The following is a 19,797-nucleotide window of genomic DNA, read 5'->3' as shown; positions in this document are numbered from 1 at the left end:
ACAACCTCCGCCTCTTGATTCAAGTGATTCTCCTGCCTCAGCTTCCCAGGTAGCTGAGATTACAGTTGCCTGCCACCACACCTGCCTAATTTTTATATTTTTAGTGGAGAGGGGGTTTCACCATGTTGGCAAGGCTGGTCTTGAACTCCTGACATCAAATGATCTGACCCCACCCCTCAGCCTCCCAAAGGGCTGGGATTATAGGCATGAACCACCACGTCCAGCCCAGATGCAATTAAGAATTTTTTTCAACCTGCAGTTGGTTGAATCCAAGGATGCAAAACCCACTGATAAGGAAGGCTGACTCCATAATTGAGCTGAGAACAAACCTTGTTCACAGGAAGAATGCAGCATCCCTACAGTTTTGGGGAACCACTCTTTGAATCCCCAAATCCCCTAAGAGCATATGTGGCTAAAAGCCGGAATATACCTGTGTGTACTCCAGCTGACTTGTTAATGTCTCAGCAGGAAGATTGTTGCCAAGTCCACCAATAGCCTGGATACACTGAGTAATTCCCTCAAAAGTTCAGCAGCAATTCATCCCCTTTCAGGGTATTCCAGCTGCCTTTCCCATAAATTCAGCATCCCATGTGGGTGGCCTTCCACGGACAACCACAGCTAATGCCTCATCAAGTTTCCCAGGATGTCCAATAGCATGCTTTCCCCACAGCCTGCTTCTTCACCCCCAAGACAGCTACCCAGGGAATTTTGTTTGCACCCAGAGGACAGTCCCCTGCCTGCTAGCTTTGGCCAGCTGACCATGGATAGTCTGGCTCCTAGCCCAGCAAACTTCTCTACCATCCAAGGAGCTGCTCTAGACTTTACCCTTCATTACTCATAACTGGGTAGCTTATAAGGAAGAGAAATTTATTGCTCACAGTTTTGGAGGTTGGTAAGTCCAAGATTGAGGCATCAGCAGATTTGGTATCCAGTGAGGGCTTTCTGATTCACCTACAGCATCTTATCGCCATGTCCTCACATGTGCTTGTATGAACTCTGTATATTTAGAAAAGCAAGCCTTTAGAGAATCTTTTCATGACTACAGTAATAGTGTCAAGAACTTACTAGATGCCAGATACACTGTTTAGTATGTTTCATGTATGTATTACCTAATTTAAACATCATGCTATCCTTGACACAGGATATCTGGTAGTGACGCGTTTAGTCAATTTTGTTGTCAAAGTTCAGCACAGCCACTTCTTCCTGTGACCATTGGCAAAGTGTGGCCTTTTCCATCTGAGCCTCAATCTCCTCTTCTGTATATAACGAGGATAATAATTATCCCTACCTCCTGGTGTTATTGTGAAGACCGAGATGACACATATACAACATCAAGCAAATAAAAAGTGCTCACTGAATGTCAGTTGCTGCTGTGGTCATCTTTTCTTCTTCCGGGGTTAACTTAGGCTTGTTTTGCAGTTTGACATACATTATAGTATGATGGTAAAGGACAATGCATGCATTGTTCTCCACTCTGATAACAAAAGTCGCAGGGGCCTTTGGCTAAGTGTCCCTACTCTGAAGTCTTTCCCAATCCTGTGAATCAGTATGAATCTCTCCTTCTCCAACACCTCCAACATCTCATGTAAATTTCCTTGGGACCTCATCATACAGGACTGTATTCTTTGCACACTTGCCTCCCTTGTGGACACTGGGATCCTCCATGGTGGAGGTTGTGCCCTAAACTCTCAGACCCCTGCATCTTCTTCAGTTCTCACAGACAGTGACATCTCAGTAGTTAGTTACTCAGTGAAATAATACAGTTTATTTTGAAGATCAAGTTTATGTTAAATTTGAGAATGATTAGCTTCTGTTTTACTAGATAGCGCACACACAAACCATTCTTCATATTTGAGTTAAGATCATTTTGAAAGGAAAAAGCTGTTTTTCTTTTTTTTTGTCAGTGAGAGCGTGTAACGTTGCTCAGGTTGGCCTTGAACTCATGGCCTCGCCTCCTCAAGTGCCAGGACAACTGGCCGGAGCCACCATGGCCCCGTGAAAAAGCTGTTTTTCTTATGTTATTAATCTGGGAACTGTGCAGGTTTCTTAAGTCCTAAGGATACTGTCACCACGTAGTAGGTTGTTGGAGTATACAAATGTGCCGGAAATTATGGACTGTTCTACTTGTTGCTCAGTATTTATTAACATCAAGTGAATTTTTCACATGTGTGGAACTTCTCAATGCTTTCCACCTTCATGCTCTGTTTCCATGGATGGCAGTGCTTCTAAGACCCAAACAAAAGTTACCTGGCTCTGTGTTACACGGAGAGTCTGAGGTACAGTTAGAGTTGATAACTGAGGCTTAATAGTCTGCTGTATGTTATTTCAAATTCTCTGACAAAATGATCTGATCACTGAAAGCTATGACATACTAGCCAAGAAGCCAGCTGTGCCAGGCTGGTGCCAGGGATGGGTGCTGAGGGCAGGGGTTTGGCACCCCCAGTTGTTACTCTAGGTGCCCAGGTAGATAAAAGCAGAGGGAGCTGGGGCCTGTGTGGAATTAGGACCAGGAGAGAGTTTTCAGGGGAAACCAAAGAAGCCCCATCTGTGTTCAAGCCCTGGGGATGATTTTGGGGCAAAAGTAGAACTTGAAGATGCCAGGCAAGGAGCTAGGTGAAGGCAGTCCCGGAAGTAAGGGTGTTAAGAGCCTGGGGTGCCCACAGCACCTTCTCGTTGGAGTCCTAGCTTCTGTGGTACGTGATGGGTGGGTTGGTTTACGGACGTGCAGCTCTCTGTGGGACTTGGAGCAAATCTGTTAAACTCAGAGAGCTTCTGACTTATTAATCGATGTTTGGACTGGACACCTTCCAGGTTCCAGTCTAGCTCAAACATGCTGTTACTTTGGTTCATTTCATTACTTGATAAGCATTTAACGTTTACATTTTTAACTTGCATTTTTATATTTGGGGATCTTTTCCTACCTGGTGTTGAAGTGTAGTTCTCATATCCACATACCCATGATACAAGCTAATGATGCTAAATTAACTTTGTAGCAATTTGCTGTTTACAGGAGTTTGGTTAAGGAACCCAAGTTACAGTCAGTTAGTGCGACACTGTATACAAATGTTCACATCAGGAAATTAATGTCTTTCATAAAAGCATAATGCTTAGTTTGCCGGGCGCAGTGGCTCACGCCTGTAAGCACTTAGGGAGGCCGAGGTGGGTGGATCACGAGGTCAGGAGATCAAGACCATCCTGGCCAACATGGTGAAACCCTGTCTCTACTAAAATACAAAAAAGTTAGCCTGGTGTGGTCGTACATGCCTGTAGTCCCACCTACTTGGGAGGCTGAGGCAGGAGATTTGCTTGAACCTGGGAGGTAGCAGTCACATGAGCCAAGATTGTGCCACTGCACTCCAGCCTGCCAACAGACTGAGATTCTGTCTCAAAAAAAAATACTGTTTTTAGATTGCTCATTTAGGAAAGGTGAGTTCTGGCATAAAGAAGCAGTCCCTACTTTGGGGGAGGAATTAGGCTGGGGGCAAAGAGTAAGGGTCCCAGAAGTGGGTTCCCAAGTTCACATCTCGAGTCTGCCGCAGGTTACCTCCTGGCCCTGGGTATACCACATAACCTCCCAAACCTCATTTGTAAAATGAGGATAAACCCATCTAGGGACATTGTGAAGATTAAACGAGTTATACATTAAAAACTGCGAGCCCCATGCTGACGTGGGCATGCACTATCACTGTGGGCTTTGTTGGGGATGAGACATTTAGAAATATGGCATTTTTGTTTTGCTTTTTGAGAGAGTCTCACTCTGTCGCCCAGGCTGGAGTGCAGTGGCCCCATCTCAGCTCACTTGAAACCTCTGCCTCCCAGGTTCAAGCAATTCTCCTGCCTAGCTTCCTGACTGGCTGGGATTACAGGCACCTGCCACCATGCCTGGCTGATTTTTGTATTTTTAGTAGAGACAGGGTTTCACCATGTTGGCCAAGCTGGTCTCAAACTCCTGGGCTCAAGCGATCCACCCAGTTCGACCTCTCAAAGTGCTGGGATTAGAGGCATGAACCACTGCACTCAGCCAGAAATACAGTATTTTGAGGCAAAGGAAGTTCATATCATTGTATGTCAGCAGATACAGTGGTCCCCCTTATCCATGGTTTCACTTCCTGTGGTTTCAGTTACCTGCAGTCAACAGTGGCCCAAATACATGTGAATGTAGCATAATAATAATTTTGAGAGAGCATATTCACATAATTTTAGTTATTAATACAATATATTGTTATTGTCCTATTTATTGTTATTAATTTCTTACTGTGCCTAATTTATAAATTAAACTTTATCATAGGTGACTCTTTATAGGCAAAAAGAGTTTGGTACTGTCCTCAGTTTCTGGGGTCTTGGAACACATCTCTCAGGGATGAAGGAGGACTGCTATTCTTTGGAGTCTCTAGAATTTCAAGTCAGCAATAGAAGTGGTTGGTGCATAGAGGTGAAGTTTTAATTGCAGTAGTGTCTTTCCCCAGTTGGTGTACATTTCATGTCCTTAATTTGGTGAATTGTCTTTCTCGAAGCCAGGCATGGTGGCTCACACCTGTAATCTCAGCAGTTTGGGAGGCTGAGGTGGGAGGATTGCTTGAGGCCAGGAGTTTGAAACCAGCCTGGGAAACATATGGAGACTCCAGTCTCTAAAAAAAAAAAAAAAAAAAAAAAGTAAAAGGTTAAAAATTTGCCACGTGTGGTGCTGCATACCTGTAGTCCCGCTACTCGAGAGGCTGAGGTGGGAGGATCACTTGAGCCTGGGAGATGGAGGCTGCAGTGAGCTATGATTAGGCCACTGCACTTCTGCCTGGGTGACAAAGCAAGACCCTGTTTCCAAAACACCACCACAAAATTTAGTTCCTAGGTTTAAGTAGGGCAGTTTGAACAATAACGTGTTCCATTGTCAGCCAGCAGCTGTTTCTTGGGTACTCTCTGAGAAACGACAGGGTGCCCTGGGCATATAGATGACAGAATGGAACTCATCACTGCTTTTAGAGATTTAATGATCTTGTTGAAGAGACATTACATCTAGGTTCATGCAGAGTAATGGTCTTTCTTTAGGTATTGTGGTAATCCATTAGGTTAATTATGTGTTTTTACTAGACTTATGAGATAGTGTGTGTCAGTGCATCTACTTCACACATACCTATCAGGGCAGTCCCCTTGCCTGGAGGAGGCTGGGCTGATCTTAGGCTGTTTGTCCCCCCCCTTTTTTTTTTTGAGACAGTCTTGCTGTCACCCAGGCTGGAGTGCAATGGCATGATCTCGGCTCATTCAACTTCCCCCAGGTTCAATCGATTCTCCTGCCTCAGCCTCCTGAGTAGCTAGGATGACATGCAGTGCCACATGCCCGGCTAATTTTTGTATTTTTAGTAGAGACGGGGTTTCATCATGTTGGTCAGGCTAATCTCAGACTCCTGACCTTGTGATCCGGCTGCCTCTGCCTCCCAAAGTGTGGGATTACAGGTGTGAGCCACCGCGCCCAGCTGTGTTTGCTTTTTTAACACCTTTAGTCTGCTGTGTTTCCAGGTCATTTATACAGGGCTTTGTTGAATGGCTGCTATAGTCTGCTTGAGTCCCATCTGCCCCAAATCCTAATTATGAACACCTCCTTGGCAGCCCTTGCTTTGGAGGGCTCTGGGGACTCTGGCTCAATCAGTGACATCTAGATAAAGATCCCTGGAGTTAGTCTGTTAGCGGGAAGGTGAGCAGAGCAGCGACAAACAGATGCTGTCTTTGTCTAGTGTGGGCCTTCCTGCCGTAACCATGAGAGTTTTCTCCACGGTGACGCAGAGAATTTGTGCATTGGAGCCAGCGCCCAGGCAATTCTGCTGTTCATGGTTGCACATTTGTTCTCAAACCCTTTGCTGCTTCACTTCTGCCCTTCTCCCTGTGTTCCCATCCCAAAGCAGTGCTTTCTTTGTAATTTAGGGCACATCTCCCTAACACATTTCTCTCTCTCCTCCTGCAGGGGAGTTGCTGAGTCAGCCCAGACCAGAAGGAGTGGCAGAGATCATTTGCCCCAAGAACGGCAGCGAGCGAGTGAATGTTGCCTTGGTTTACCCACCCACACCGACTGTGATCAGCCCCTGTTCCAAGTGAGTTCTCAAAGTCCCTCTGGCCCCTGGACCTGGCTCCTGATCCCAGCTCCATAGATATGACAACAAAAATCCAACTTAAACTGCATCTGCACAAATCTTGAAAAGTCCCCCCTAACAGACAGAATTCTTCTGTGTGACATCAGCATCATGACTTATGCAGCCAAACAGGAACTTTGGTTTCCTCTTTTTTATGATTTTTTTTTTCTTTACTTTTGCTGATAAAGTCAGAACATTTTTTAACAGCTTCATTGAGATGTCATTCACATGTCACAGTTCACTTATCTGCAGTATACAGTTCATTGGTTTTTAGTTTATTTGCAGGTATATGCAACCAAGAAGAGCATACTTTTTGATGGGCAGTCAACTGTTATTGCAGAATTAAGTTGGCTCCCACTTAAAAAACAGTGCAGGTCCCTCCCACGAGCAAAGCCTGCAGAAAATCAGTAATAGATTGTTTTTTTGTTGCATGGTTCTGATTTTTGAGTCAGTCCCTGAAAATCAAGGGCTGTGCAGTTTGCCACTGCCTTGCCCAAAAATGGACTTGAAGACAGAGAATGTACATGTGCAAAGTAACTTTTGGATAGAATGTGAGCTTACTATTCTAGATGGCACTCATCCTGTTTGGGTTTTGTGTATGTGTATTTTCTGTTTTGTCTTGTTTGTATTAAGAACCAAAGAAGGCCAGGCATAGTGTCTCACAACTGTAATCCCAGCACTTTGGGAGGCTGAGGCAGGGGGATCATGAGGTCAGGAGTTCAACACCAGCCTGGCCAAATGGAGAAAACCTGTCTCTACTAAAAATACAAAACTAGCCAGATGTGATGGTGCATGCCTGTAATCCCAGCTACTTGGGAGGCTGAGGCAGGAGAATCACTTGAACCCAGGAGACAGAGGTTGCGGTGAGCCAAGATCGCACCATTGCACTCCAGCCTGGGCAACAAGAGTGAAACTCTGCCTCAAAAAAAAAAAAAAAAAAAAAAACCAAAGAGGCCACCTTTAAAGCAGCAGCCACCGATCTTTTTGGGTCAAACCTCGTTATCTGGGTGATGTCAGCAACATGATTTCTCCAGCAAAATACTCATATCCATGCAGCAAACTTGACTTTTCTTCCTAGCCGGTCACATGGAATTTTTTAATGAAAAAATTATATATGACTCTAAGCTTTTTTTTAAGGGAGATCAGAAAGCGTGCAGTTTAGGAATTGTGACCTGTCATCTCCTCTTAGGAAACTCGCTATCCAGCTGCCTTCCAGGGCAGTATGACAGGTGTCCTTGGCTCGTCCCTGACATGGCAGCTTCCCTGCCTTTGGTGTGCTCCCTGCAAAGCGAGGGTTCCCCGTGGCATCCTCATTCATTAGCTGCTGCAGTAGAAGTAGGGGGCACTCGACTCAGTGCCCCCTTTCTCCAAACTGAGCAACTCATTACAGAGAACATCCCTAATCTATCCTTGCTGGAAAATATCACTGACACCCAAGGGAAACTCTTATCTAACGCTCTTATATTCAGACTACTATTTAACTGTCATGTGTGTAGCTTAATTTATTACTAACAGACATTGTGAATCTTGAAGTGCTTCTTAAATATTAAAATAGGATTACAGAGTAATTGAGTGTTAGGTTGGTGCAAAAGTAATTGCTCACTTATGTTTGTACCAATCTAATATTAAGCAGAATATCCCCTGTCCTGAATATATCAAACAACAGAAATTTTATTGTTTTTTTTTTTAATTTCCTTGAAACTATACACATTGGTCCCTTTCTTTCAGATACACCTGGATGAGGATAGATAAAGGGATATTGTATATTGTCTTTTTCTTTCTCTCTGTCTTTTTTTTTTTTTTTTTTTTTTTTTGATACTCACTAAGTTCTTAAAGCTCAAGGGGATATTAGAGAACCAGCAGGATATGAAACAAAGGAAACAAAAATTCAATATACTTTGCATTGGCACAGACTTTCCAGAGCCAAGAGAGACATGAATCTATTGTTTTGCCTTAGCCACATGCTATTGAATAGGCAAGATAGAGGTAGGGGTTAAAATATCCATTTGTATAAGAAACCTTCCCAGCATTGAGCCAGCTTTATCATTGTTTTCCCACGGGCTGCTTCTTGTACTGCCACGGAAAGACCACATTTATACCAGCTTGAAAAAAATGTTCTCAGCCTCTCTCTCGACAGTGTATTGAACCCAAATGAACAAGCAGCCTCAAAGCCTTAGGTAAGCAGTGATAAATAGCTGCAGCCATCTAGATCCTGAGGCAGCCTCCTTAGGGACTGAACCACTTTTGACCTAGCTATTAGAATCATTTTATCTTGAAACAAGTTAAAAAATAAAGCCTCATGAAATGGATGACAGCATTGCAATATAATTCTCAACTCTAAATAAAGGAATGTTCACTAAATAGGAAAGTTTCATCCTAGCAAGACATTTCTTGGAAATTACCATGTTTTAGTGCAGCTGCGAGGGGGAAATGATCTCTTGTGTGACTTTATAGGAAAGCACACATAGATTTGAAGTCTGTGCTTGTGCTGCCCATGTTCCCCACCTTCACCCGCTTAAGCTCTCACAGCTTACATCCATGAACACAAAACAAAAGCTAGCCCATGTGGAGGCTGGCCAGGCTCCATGGAAGGGCCCATTTTTGAGTGGATAACAATGTATCGAAAGCGGGAGATTTGGAGGGATCAATGAGGATAGCTGGCCAGGAAGGTAGCCATTTAGTCAACACAGCTTGGGCCTGAGCCTGAGACTTGGGGTCCCAGCAGGCATTAGACATTGGAAGTCTGGGGCTATTGCACTGGCTTTCACCTCCAGCCAAGGTAACTTAAGCAGGTCACCATAGAGATCAGGGTTTTTTTGTTTGTTTTGTTTTTTGACAAAGGGTCTCATTCTGTCATCCAGGCTGGAGTGCAGTGGTGTCATCTTGGCTCATTGCAACCTTCACCTCCATGGTTCAAGTGATTCTCCTGCCTCCTGAGTAGCTTGGACTACATGCACACACCATCACACCTGGCTAATTTTTTTCTATTTTTTGGTAGAGACAGGGTTTCACCATGTTGGCTGGGCTGGTCTCGAACTCCTGACCTCAAGTGATCCACCTGTCTCGGCCTCCCAAAGTGCTGGGATTATAGGCATGAGCCACCATGCCTGGCCAAGGTCAGGTTTTCTTAATCAGGCATGTAAGGTAGAATTTCTCAGGGAAGAGACCAGGCATGAGTCATTAAAAAACAAAAGAAGTCACCTAGATGAGTCTAACATGTGTACACTGGACTTTCTGATGGCTCAGTTCCAGCCCATGCCTCTAAGGGTGGGCCCCCTGGCCAATGAGGCCTTAGGTCTGCTCTGTGGTCAATAACTACTCTGTGGCACAAAGGTAAAACTGTCCGTGCCACCTGCTGTCAGTCCCTCCCACCCTCAGGTAGGGTGAAACTATCACTTACTGTTCAAATCAGGAGAGGATTGAGAGCGATGGGAAGGCAGTCAATCTTCATGCTGGGATGATGGGTACCCACCAGAAGGCTCCCAGATACACCAGAGTAATCACCCTACTCTTAGGTGGCTGATCTAGATCTTACGGTGTTTTTTAAAAAGACATTCCAAGCTCTTCTTTAACTGGTTTACCTCTCTCCTTTATTGGTCAAATCAGGGACTTGTCATTTAGTGACCTGCTTTTGACCATGTGTAAAACTAATGCTGCTGCAATGCTTCTTTATAAAGAAGAAGCCATAGATGACCGTTAGCTGATTGGCCTTTTTAAATGAATGCCAAGCTTTCATTTCTCATTTTTAAAAATTTCTATATATTTTATTCTCCCATGTGGAGAGACAGAGAATAAGGAATAGGTTTTTGATTTTTTGTGTTTTTGTTTTTGTTTTTGAAACGGAGTTTTGCTCTTGCTGCCCTGCTGGAGTGCAGCGGCACGATCTCTGCTCACCACAATCTCTGCTTCATGGATTCAAGTGATTCTCCTGCCTCAGCCTCCCAAGTAGCTGGGATTACAGGCATGCGCCATCATGCCTGGCTAATACTATATTTTTAGCAGAGATGGGGTTTATCCGTGTTGGTCATGCTGGTCTCAAACTCCTGACCTCAGGTGATCCCCCAATCTTGACCTCCCAAAGTGCTGGGATTACAGGCGTGAGCCACCACACCTGGCTTTGTTTTAAGAACATGATTTGGCTGGGCATAATGGCTCATGCCTATAATCCCAGCACTTTGGGAAGCCGAGGCAGGTAGATCACAAGGTCAAGAGATGGAGACCATCCTGGTCCACAAAGTGAAACTGCATCTCTACTAAAAATACAAAAATTAGCTGGGCATGGTGGCGCATGCCTATAGTCCCAGCTACTCGGGAGGCTAAGGCAGGAGAATTACTTGAACCCAGGAGGCAGAGGTTGCAGTGAGCCGAGATTGAGCCACTGCACTCCAGCCTGGATAACAGCGAAACTCCATCTCAAAAAAAACAAAGAACAGAACATAATTTACTCTTATAACTTGTCTCAGTGGTTTGATGGTTGAGGTCTCCACCAGCATTTCATTGAGAGGTTACAGGAACAGGGCGAAATGCCTCCCCTTCTGCACCTCACCCTCCAGGGAGAAACGAGCTGAGTGGCTTCTTATCCTCTTTGCTGATTATCAGATAGAAATTTGAGTAATTTCCATGCTTTGGATATCTCCAGTTGATATTTAGGGATATCTGCATTTAAGATGAGGCGAACATTCATCTAATAGCAGATTTGCCTGGGTTGCTCTGAAAAAATCTGACTTCCTCAAGGCTACAGATTGTGACAGATACATTTATAAAAGCTTTATTGATGTATAATTTCCATACCATAAAACTCTCCCTTGAAATAATTATTAACATATTTACAGAGGTGTGTTTATACAACCATCACCACAATCTAATTTTAGAACATTTTCTTCACCCCAAAAAGAAACCTTGTGCCTATTTGTAGTGAACTTGTGTCTTATCCAAACACCTAGTTCATGGAGTCAGTAAATATTTTTAGTGTCACTTTCAGGAATAGTTTTCTGGCCGGTTTGTTGGTATGAAGGAGATTTTTGAGGTTTTTTGTTTTTTGGGTGTTTTTTTTTTTTTTTGAGAGAGTCTTACTCCTTCACCCAGGCTGGAGCACACTGGCTCACTGCAACCTCTGCCCCCTGGGAGTTCCAGTGATTCTCCTGCCTCAGCCCACCCAAGTAGCTGGGACTACAGGGATGCGCCACCATTCCTGAATTTGTATTTTTAGTAAAGATGGGGTTTTACCATGTTGGTCAGGCTGGTGTCAAACTCCTGACTCAGGTGATCCTCCCGCCTCAGCCTCCCAGAGTGTTGGGATTACAAGTGTGAGCCACACACCTGGCCTAGATTTCTGAGATTTAAAGAGGTTCTCATAAACATATTATCTCTGGCACAGTTCAGTCTAAAGACAGTGACTCGTCTTGTTCCTCCCAATGCCAGCTTCCTATTTCCTAGACGGTGGAGAGGAGCTGGAGCTGATTAGAGGGCTCCTCCTTTAGATCTTCATCACAGCCTAATTGAACCCTAGATATTTCAGGGGTCCTGAGCCTTGATATTAGGAGTCAAAATACAGGGCAAAAATAGACTTCTGGTGGGCAAGGTAGGAAGCAAGTAGAATGCATAATCTTTTAAAACTTTTATTTGTGAATTTCTGTCTCTGTTCAATTACTCCGTCCAGATCAGGTTGAGACCCAATATTCCAATTCCCAGGGAGCATGGGAGCTTCTCTGAACAAATGGCAGCTTGCCGGTTGCATTTCATTTGTAGGGATCCTGCAGAATGCTTCTCTTTCTCCTTCAAAAGAGCATTAGAGCAACTCCCTCCTCTACTAAACTGAAGACTGTGATACTCTGCCAGATAACCCAGTTTATTTACTGATGTTTGTGTAAAAGACCAAGAAAATTCAACAGGTCATCATATGAGAATGTTTTACCTTGAGGCATTACTGGAATGCAGCCCACATTCTAACATGTGGTTTCTTAATGGACTGACCCTGGCATATACAGGAAATGCGCATGTGTCATTCTTACTTCCTGACAGTTGCATTTCTCCTGCAGTAGTTCTGTATCTGTCTGTGCTCCATGATTTGAGGAGTGGTGGGGGTTCAAACGGAAGAAGGAAGTTCATTCTGATTTTGGCTGATCATGTGTTACAGAATTAGCAAAAAAACAGTCGGGGGGAGGTGGTTTGAAAATTGTTGAGCTGGCCAGGCACAGTGGCTCACACCTGTAATCCCAGCACTTTGGGAGGCCTAGGCAGGCAGATCATGAGGTCAAGAGATCGAGACCATCCTGGCCAACACGGTGAAACTCCGTCTCTACTAAAAATACAAAAAAATTAGTCGGGCGTGGTGGCACGGGCCTGTGGTTCCAGCTACTCGGGAGGCTGAGGTGGAAGAATTGCCTGAACCCAGGAGGCGGAGGTTGCAGTCAGCCGAGATTATGCCACTGCACTCCAGCCTGGTGACAGAGCAAGACTCTGTCTCAAAAAAAAAAAAAAAAAAAAAAAAACTCTTGAGCTACGCTTTCCTTTTTTAGGAAGTACTAATAATAATAGAGGAGAAGGCTGAGTTATTGCATTTCAAAATTCCCTTTTAAAATCTTGGATTATTGCCTGTATACTGTAGAGTTCCCATTCAAGCAAGAGCCCCATTAAATTCCAGTTACTTGCTGTTTGTAAGTATTCTCAAAAGCACTGTGATTACTTTGCACAGGAATTTTGGCAGTAACATCATTTTAACATAAAGATATTTAAGCCCAATCACAGTAGCCTTTCTTAAAACGCAGGATGAAGTTTGTAGCCTTTGTATCACCAAATAAACAGGCCATGTATGTCTAACAGCACACAAATTAGTTAGTATGGACTTGAAAAAAAATTTTTAAAAAGCAGTGGCATGAGGTGAATTAGGTAGGCTTCATCACAGTGGAGAATTTTTCACTGACCACAGAATTTTAAAATATAGAGGGTGAGGATGGGATGGTATTTTATAAGAAAAGGCCACATGTGGAGGTTGCCTGTTGGGGGTATCACATTGATTTGCATTGATCTGTTTTGTGCTATGCAAGGAATGAGACAGCTCTTTGCCTTGCTATTTTAACAGGCTAGGGGAATTGTGTTTAATTATTTAGTCTCCCATCAGCCACATTGATACTGGAATTTTTCCCTCTCTGCTTAGGTATCTTCATACTTTCTTGGAAAATTAAGTGGAAAAGATAGTGCTTCTTTTTCTTATGCCATCATTTTTACTGTACCCAAACTGTGACTTTAGGAGCACCAATTTTTAAGGGTAAGTCTCCATGAAGCAGAGAGCATTTCTTAAATAGGTAAGGCCTTCTTGAGGACTTGGAGAGTTTAACAGGGCTATGGGGTGTTGGGATGCAGAAATTCTGGAGAACAGGCATCCTAAGATGACAGTCCTGTACTTCTCTAGAATCAAGTTGCATGTGGGAATTAGGAAGAAGGGAACTGCTTGACTTTTGCTTAATTTACTATGATACTGCGTAGACAGTGATCTTAGATCCTTGTTCGAAAAAGGAAGTCATTTAAAAAAAATTTTTACTGTTACGCAGCAATAAAACATCAGGTGGATCCACACCTTCAGGAACTACACAGGGAAGCAGCAGGGGTGATCACAAGGCAGGGAGAGGGAGGGACTGGGGGCAGGAGGGGAGGAGTGGGCCAGGCCTGGTAAGCAGGTCAAGACAGGTTCATCTGAATAATCTCAGTGGCCCCAGGGCATAGGGGTTGCCTTAGTCATCTGGTACCTGGCTCTGGGGTGATTAGGGCAGGTGGATGGTGGCCTGGAGTGTGAGAGCCGGTAAAGGAGGTGTTCAGGGTGTGGGTTCAGGATTAGTTGGTTTGTAGTTGAAGAGTATACTCTGGGCAAGTTGTTTTACCATCTCTAGGAATTGTCTAGGAGGAGGGACAGTCCCTCCAGGGTCTGCAAGGCCCCCAATAGGAAAGCATCAGAATACAGAAAATAAAAAACATGGTTAATACGACATGTCATGGCTTCAGTTTCAGCCTAAATGCCTCAGTACCTTGAGTCATCATTTCTTTGTTGCATCCCAGGAAGGGAAGATTTCAATTCTCTAACCTGGGAAGACTCAGGGTCTGGGCTCCCCAGGCCAGCCCCTCCCTTCAGCTCCGGACCTCTGTTTCCAGTGTCTCACCTGGAGCATCCTGGGATGTCCTGTAGGCTTCACACGTGTACAGCTGAATGTATTGTCTTCCTCCCCCAAAGTTCTTCCTCAGTCTGTGCCCTGTTTCGGGTAATGGGGTAGCTTTGCACATTGGCCCCAAGCTAGGAGTAGTGAGCCTCAACACCTTCCTCTGCTTTCTTCCCTATATGCAGTAATTTTCCAACACCTTTTATTCCATCCCATCAGTGCCCTGACATGAATGAATTTGACCCATATCTTCAACTGCAGACTCAGGCTTCCCTTTAGGGCCCAACCCCCCTCAGCAACCACTTCACCCATCTCTGTCAAGGTTCCTGTGACTGAGTTTCAGCTGGCCTCCTGCTTGCTCTCTCATCTTTTTTGTCCTTCAGACCAACATTAATTATCTTTTATCATCAGATCTCATCACATCTCTCCCTCTTGAAAAGCCTTGGATGGCTTCCTGGTGATTACAGGCTCAACTTCAAACTCCTGGACATGGCCCTGCACAATCAGACCCCAGCCACTCTGCCAACACACAGGACACTCCCTTACCATGGGAGGTCAACCATGGTGTACCCTGGCTGCCTCTCAGTCTCCTGGCTGGCTGCGGCCAAGGTCATATGTCAGCTCCTCTGGGAAGCCTCCCCTAGCCCTGCTAACTATAATCGGTCACTCTGTTCTTCACATCTCCTTAATACTTTTTTTTTGTTTGAGACAGTCTTGCTCTGTCACCCAGGCTGGGGTGTAGTGGCACAATCTTGGTTTACTGCAACCTCCACCTCCTAGATTCAAGCAATTCTCCTGCCTTAGCCTCCTAGGTAGGCACCACCAGACCCAACTAATTTTGTATTTTTAGTAGAGACAGGGTTTTGCCATATTGGCCAGACTTGTCTTAAATTCCTGACCTCAGGTGATCCACCTGCCTTGTCCTGCCAAGGTACTGGGGTTACAGGTGTGAGCTGCTGTGCCTGGCCTTCCTTAAAACTTTGTATATACCTCTTTTGATAATGATCTCATAACATCTTGGCTACTTTTTACCTGTGACTTTTTCATCACATCTGATGTATCATTCATTCAACCAATCTTTGTTGAGTAATTATCCTCTAGTAGGCATTGGCCGGGTATTGAGAATATATAAAGAGCTAGATCAGATCCTGTCCTCCAGAACCTAATAGCATCTTTGGGGAAGATGAGAATCAAAGTCACAACAGACAGACTTGTCAGAGTCTAATTATAATTGAAACATGGTACCTACCATGATAGGTGCATGAGCAGAATCTTGTAAGCATAGGGAAGAAAGAACTCTACCAGGAAGAATCAGGAGAAGTTCCAGGAAGGTGGATCCTGAAAGGAGGAGGACAAGTTTATTGAGATAGAGAAGTAGGGAGAAACAGAGAAGGTTGGTGATTTTGATGGTTGTTTTCTCTTATGATCCCAAATGTGGAAAATGGTATAGATGTGAAAAACTTTTCAAACTGGTTGAACAGTGGGATATTCCCTCTAGCTGCCCTTGATTAGGTATTCTTGTGTTTCTCAATTTTCCATGTAGCCTGGGGAGCAGCCAGCCATGCACGACTGTCTGCATTTCAAAAGGTTTGTTAGATTCAGTGGGAAAGTGTTTATGTAGCACATCTCCCACATGAACCCAAAACTCACACCACCAAAGTTAACTGCTTGATGGAGATGTGTGTTTTTACACTGCCATCCTCCTTACAGTTAGATTTATTATATTATTAGTTTAATTTGAGACAGTTTTCAAAACCATCTCTTTCAGGAGTTTACTGTATTAATAGGCATTCGAAAAATTCTCACGGCAGAGTGCCTTAGAAATGTGAAACGCTTCCCTGGGGCTCCAAATATCCAACTTCTCTTTTAGCTTTCAAGCATGCTGTGGAGTCAGCTCACCCTAGTGAAAGGCCTGGCTCTGCCACTTGCTAGTATGTGCCCTTGGGGAAGTTATTTCACCTTTTGGAACCTTAGTGTCCTTCTTAGTAAGATGCTGAGTAGGATGGAGCCTACTTGGTGGGATTGTTAGGAGTTGAAGATAAGTAATGCACTAGAGTGAACAGCCTAATTCCTGTTTTTTGGAGATGTCATTAGTATCATGCTTGAATGAGTTCAGGACTGAATCTTGTATGGACTGGAGAAGTGTCTTAGGCAGACGCTGAATTATCAGTGTTCCTGAAATCAGTGTCTCTCCTAACAAGAGATGGGGGATTGGAGGAAACAAATCATAACTTCTTTTTCCTGTCCTTTCAATGTCTTTGTATATTTTCTTAAAAGTTGTTTTAAAAAACACTTTCAAAAACATCCCATCATATGTCATTGTAAAAACATTTGATAGTTTTTCCACTTACCATTTTATCGGAACTGAATGCCACCTTGTTTCTGTGCCAAGGCTGCAGTAGTTTCTGCATTCTGTAGTCATCAAACTCCAGATTTTCATTGACTACCTCACTTATAAAATTTTGAGTGAAATCATGCTTTTTAGTGTGGACAGACATCTCACTTGTCATTTCTCTGCTTTCTTCTTGTCCACCCATACAGGAAGAACGTTGGTGAAAAGCACAGAAACCAGTGACTTTTGTGGCTGTGGAATTTCCATGGAGAAAAGAGAGCATTCAAACACCTGGACCATCTTTTGCACCTGGCATATCCTCTGCACTCCCCCCGCAGCGTGTTCTGTGAACTTGAGTGACAAAGCGTGCTTGCAGGGGGCTTTTCAAAAGACTGGGGAAGAGGGGTGGAGAGGGGTGGTGGGGAAGCATGGGCAAGAACATGGAGCAAATGTTTTACAACCTGAACCTCAGAACTGTGATCCTCCGAGGAGCGTGCTACTTGAAGAAAAGAAAAAAAAAGTCGAATGGCTTCTCAGGGATTTTGTTTTCTGTGCACATATAAGCCATAGTTACAGTACAGGTGGCAGTATTTAGAGCACTCAGAGTTCAGTTCTGTTAAATGTGAAAGAGGGATTGACTGACGTTCATTGCTGTTCCGTAACTAGTGTAAAATATGTATATGTTTATCTTTATTTTTATAATATGCAAATACATTTAAATTTATACAGTTTGAAGCTTCTAGCGTTAGTTCACACTGGGTGCAATATTCTGCATGAGAACTGTGCCAAGATGGGGCTGATTTCTTATTTTAGTATAAGATGTTTTTGTTTTATCTTTATTCTTTAATCCTCCTCAGATTAAAAAAAAAAAACTTCTCTGTTAGCCCATGGATTAAGTGTTGGTTCATAGAGATTGCCAGTGATCAGAAAGAACCTTAAATGTGCACTTCAGACCGTGTCCCTTCCCTTCTTTTCAATAAAGGTCCCTGCCTATGTAAATCGTCGGGCAGGCTGGTGGGAAATCCTTTGTTTTCCACACGTGTTATTAGTGCCAGGCAGAGATGGGGCACACTTAGGGGCCAAAGAGGACAAAAAGTCCATGCAAAACTTGAGTCTGTTAATGGCTTAAGATAACCAGGAGTCAGTTCTGAATCTTACAAAATGCCCTGCCTAATAAGGACCTCATTTGGCCGAGCACTTGGCAAACATATTACTTATTAGCAGAGCTCTTTGCAGACCTTCCACATCTGGCTGTCAGACCTTAAGGTAGTGAATTTAGGCTCCAGTTATGCTCACTGGAGAGCATAATCCCACACGGGTTATTTATAAATGCAGAGCCTCTCATTGGATGGTCTCCAGCCAAGAACTAGTAAAACCCTTTTGTAAAAAAAATCTTCACGAGGCAAAACTTAAAAAGCAAACCAAACAAATTGCTCTCCATTTTACTTTTTACTGGGGCCAAATAGCATATGCTACAGTAGTAACACGTTTTTTGGAGAATGTAAAGAGCACTGTTTACATTTACCTCCTCTGTGTGTTGACTGAAAATGTATAAAACTGACTGCTTCTCGCCAGTGTCAGACAAGAAGAGTGAGTTGCTGGTACTCACTACTCTCGCTTCTTTTGTAAAGTATTAACTCTTAGAAGGCCACAGTATACAAAGTCTCAATACGTTTTTTAAAAGAAATAACAAGCAAGCAGCTGCCCTGCTAGAAATCACAAACTGATTTTTGTAGAATGTTTTGTGGCCCAGGAGTTAACTTCACTGACTCCAGAACCTGAGGTTCAGAGAAGGATTTCTTAGGATCATTAAAAACAAATGGGATCAGACTATTTCTGCATTGTTTTAGCACTTGAATAGGACTCCTCCAGTTTGAGATTTCATTTTCTTTGAGAACACAATCACAAGATTAATCTGGTTAGTCCTTTTGTCACAGTTCTCGTGTGTGTGTGCGCGTCTGTGTGTGCGTGTGTGTAAAACTGGAATGGTAACATTTAATTGCTTTTTGGACCTTTGAATAGTTGGGCAGTAAGAATTTTTTAATTGGCATGAGACAGTTCCTCAACTGTCAAATTTACCAACTTTGACCAGTATTTTTAAAAAGGCTTATTTGTATGATGTTGGGGCTAACTCCCTGGGGACCATATTAAATGACAAAAATGCTCCTTTGGGTGACACACCCTGCAAAGTATTTGCTATTATCATGAACATAACCACCCACATTCTTAATATCTGATATTTTTGACAAGTGATGTTTTGTGCTGTCATCTGGACCCTAGAGAAGCAGTGTCAGAGGAAACCATGGTGTCACATGTGTCTTAGCAAAAGGCTTACCGTGATAGAGGATCATGTGACCAAAAGATGCTCCAGAGAAGCTTGAGAATTTGCTTCAGGGTGGGAGGAGGGTTGGAGATACAGAAATCACTCTGCTCTACAGGAATCTTCGGCTGTCTATGCAAGAAATTCCATTTTCTCTTTCAATACCTGGAAAGACACGGTGGCCACCGAGGCGGACAGGCAATTCAGTAAGCACAAGAGGGACGTTTTCCAAGCAAGGCGTCCGCTGCCTCTCAAACAAATGCCCTCCAAGTTTGTTAGGGTTTCTATTCCTGCAACTTGTGGTATCAAAACCACTTCCTGGAATTGTCCATGCACTGCCAAAATAAATGTTTTCCCCCCTTCTAAGAAAAAAAATTACAGTGCTCATATTTGACACTTGTGTATTGAACTCTTTTGAATGAATAAGAAGGAAAGGGTTAGGTGTAATTCCTGATGGGATGTGTGTTGTTTTTCATGCCATGGTTTGTGGATTGTAATTGTGGTTTCCCATTTCGTTGTTGTAACTGGGCAGAAATTTAAAAAAACAAAAAACAAATAAAAATACCAAGAAATGGTCAAGTAATTTTACTCCCAGAGCTTCATTATTTCTGATTTTGTTCATTTGTTTTTGCTTTTAATTCTGTCAGGGAATTGTGACATGGTAAAAAGCCCCACAAACCTGCCTACCTCAACCATACCTCGGCTTTCTGTTGAAACTGCTCTTTGTAACCCAAATGTGACAGGCAAGCAGTCCAAACCCATGCCATCTTGGCCCCTGCAACTTGTAATTTCGACCCTACCCAGACAATGTGTAAACAAATGCTTATCTTAACTTTTGTGAACCACTTAGGTAACAATCAGAATGTCAAAAGTTCC

The 19,797-nt window shown here is 43.5% G+C and overlaps 1 protein-coding gene across 5 annotated transcripts in view; it reads left to right on the top strand.

Moving 5' to 3' along the window:
• Nucleotides 1–19,504, top strand: part of MFHAS1 (multifunctional ROCO family signaling regulator 1) — a 107,088-nt gene extending 87,584 nt beyond the window's left edge. For 2 of the 5 annotated variants that reach the window (XR_004732738.3, XR_013525278.1), the window contains 3 exons: nt 5,954–6,080; nt 13,276–13,386; nt 16,811–19,504. Coding sequence is in view for 2 of the 5 variants with exons in the window: in XM_054243817.2 (XP_054099792.1) it covers nt 16,811–17,196 (386 nt within the window). In the remaining 3 variants the exon portion in view is untranslated. The remainder of the gene's footprint in view (nt 1–5,953; nt 6,081–13,275; nt 13,387–16,810) is intronic. The other 3 variants (XR_013525277.1, XM_035270227.3, XM_054243817.2) reach the window with 2 other exon arrangements.
• The last annotated feature ends 293 nt before the right edge of the window (nt 19,505–19,797 follow it).

Source organism: Callithrix jacchus, chromosome 13 (assembly GCF_049354715.1).
Source record: "Callithrix jacchus isolate 240 chromosome 13, calJac240_pri, whole genome shotgun sequence".
In the NCBI taxonomy this organism is placed as follows: Eukaryota; Metazoa; Chordata; class Mammalia; order Primates; family Cebidae; genus Callithrix; species Callithrix jacchus.
This window is presented reverse-complemented; position numbering and strand designations above follow the sequence as displayed.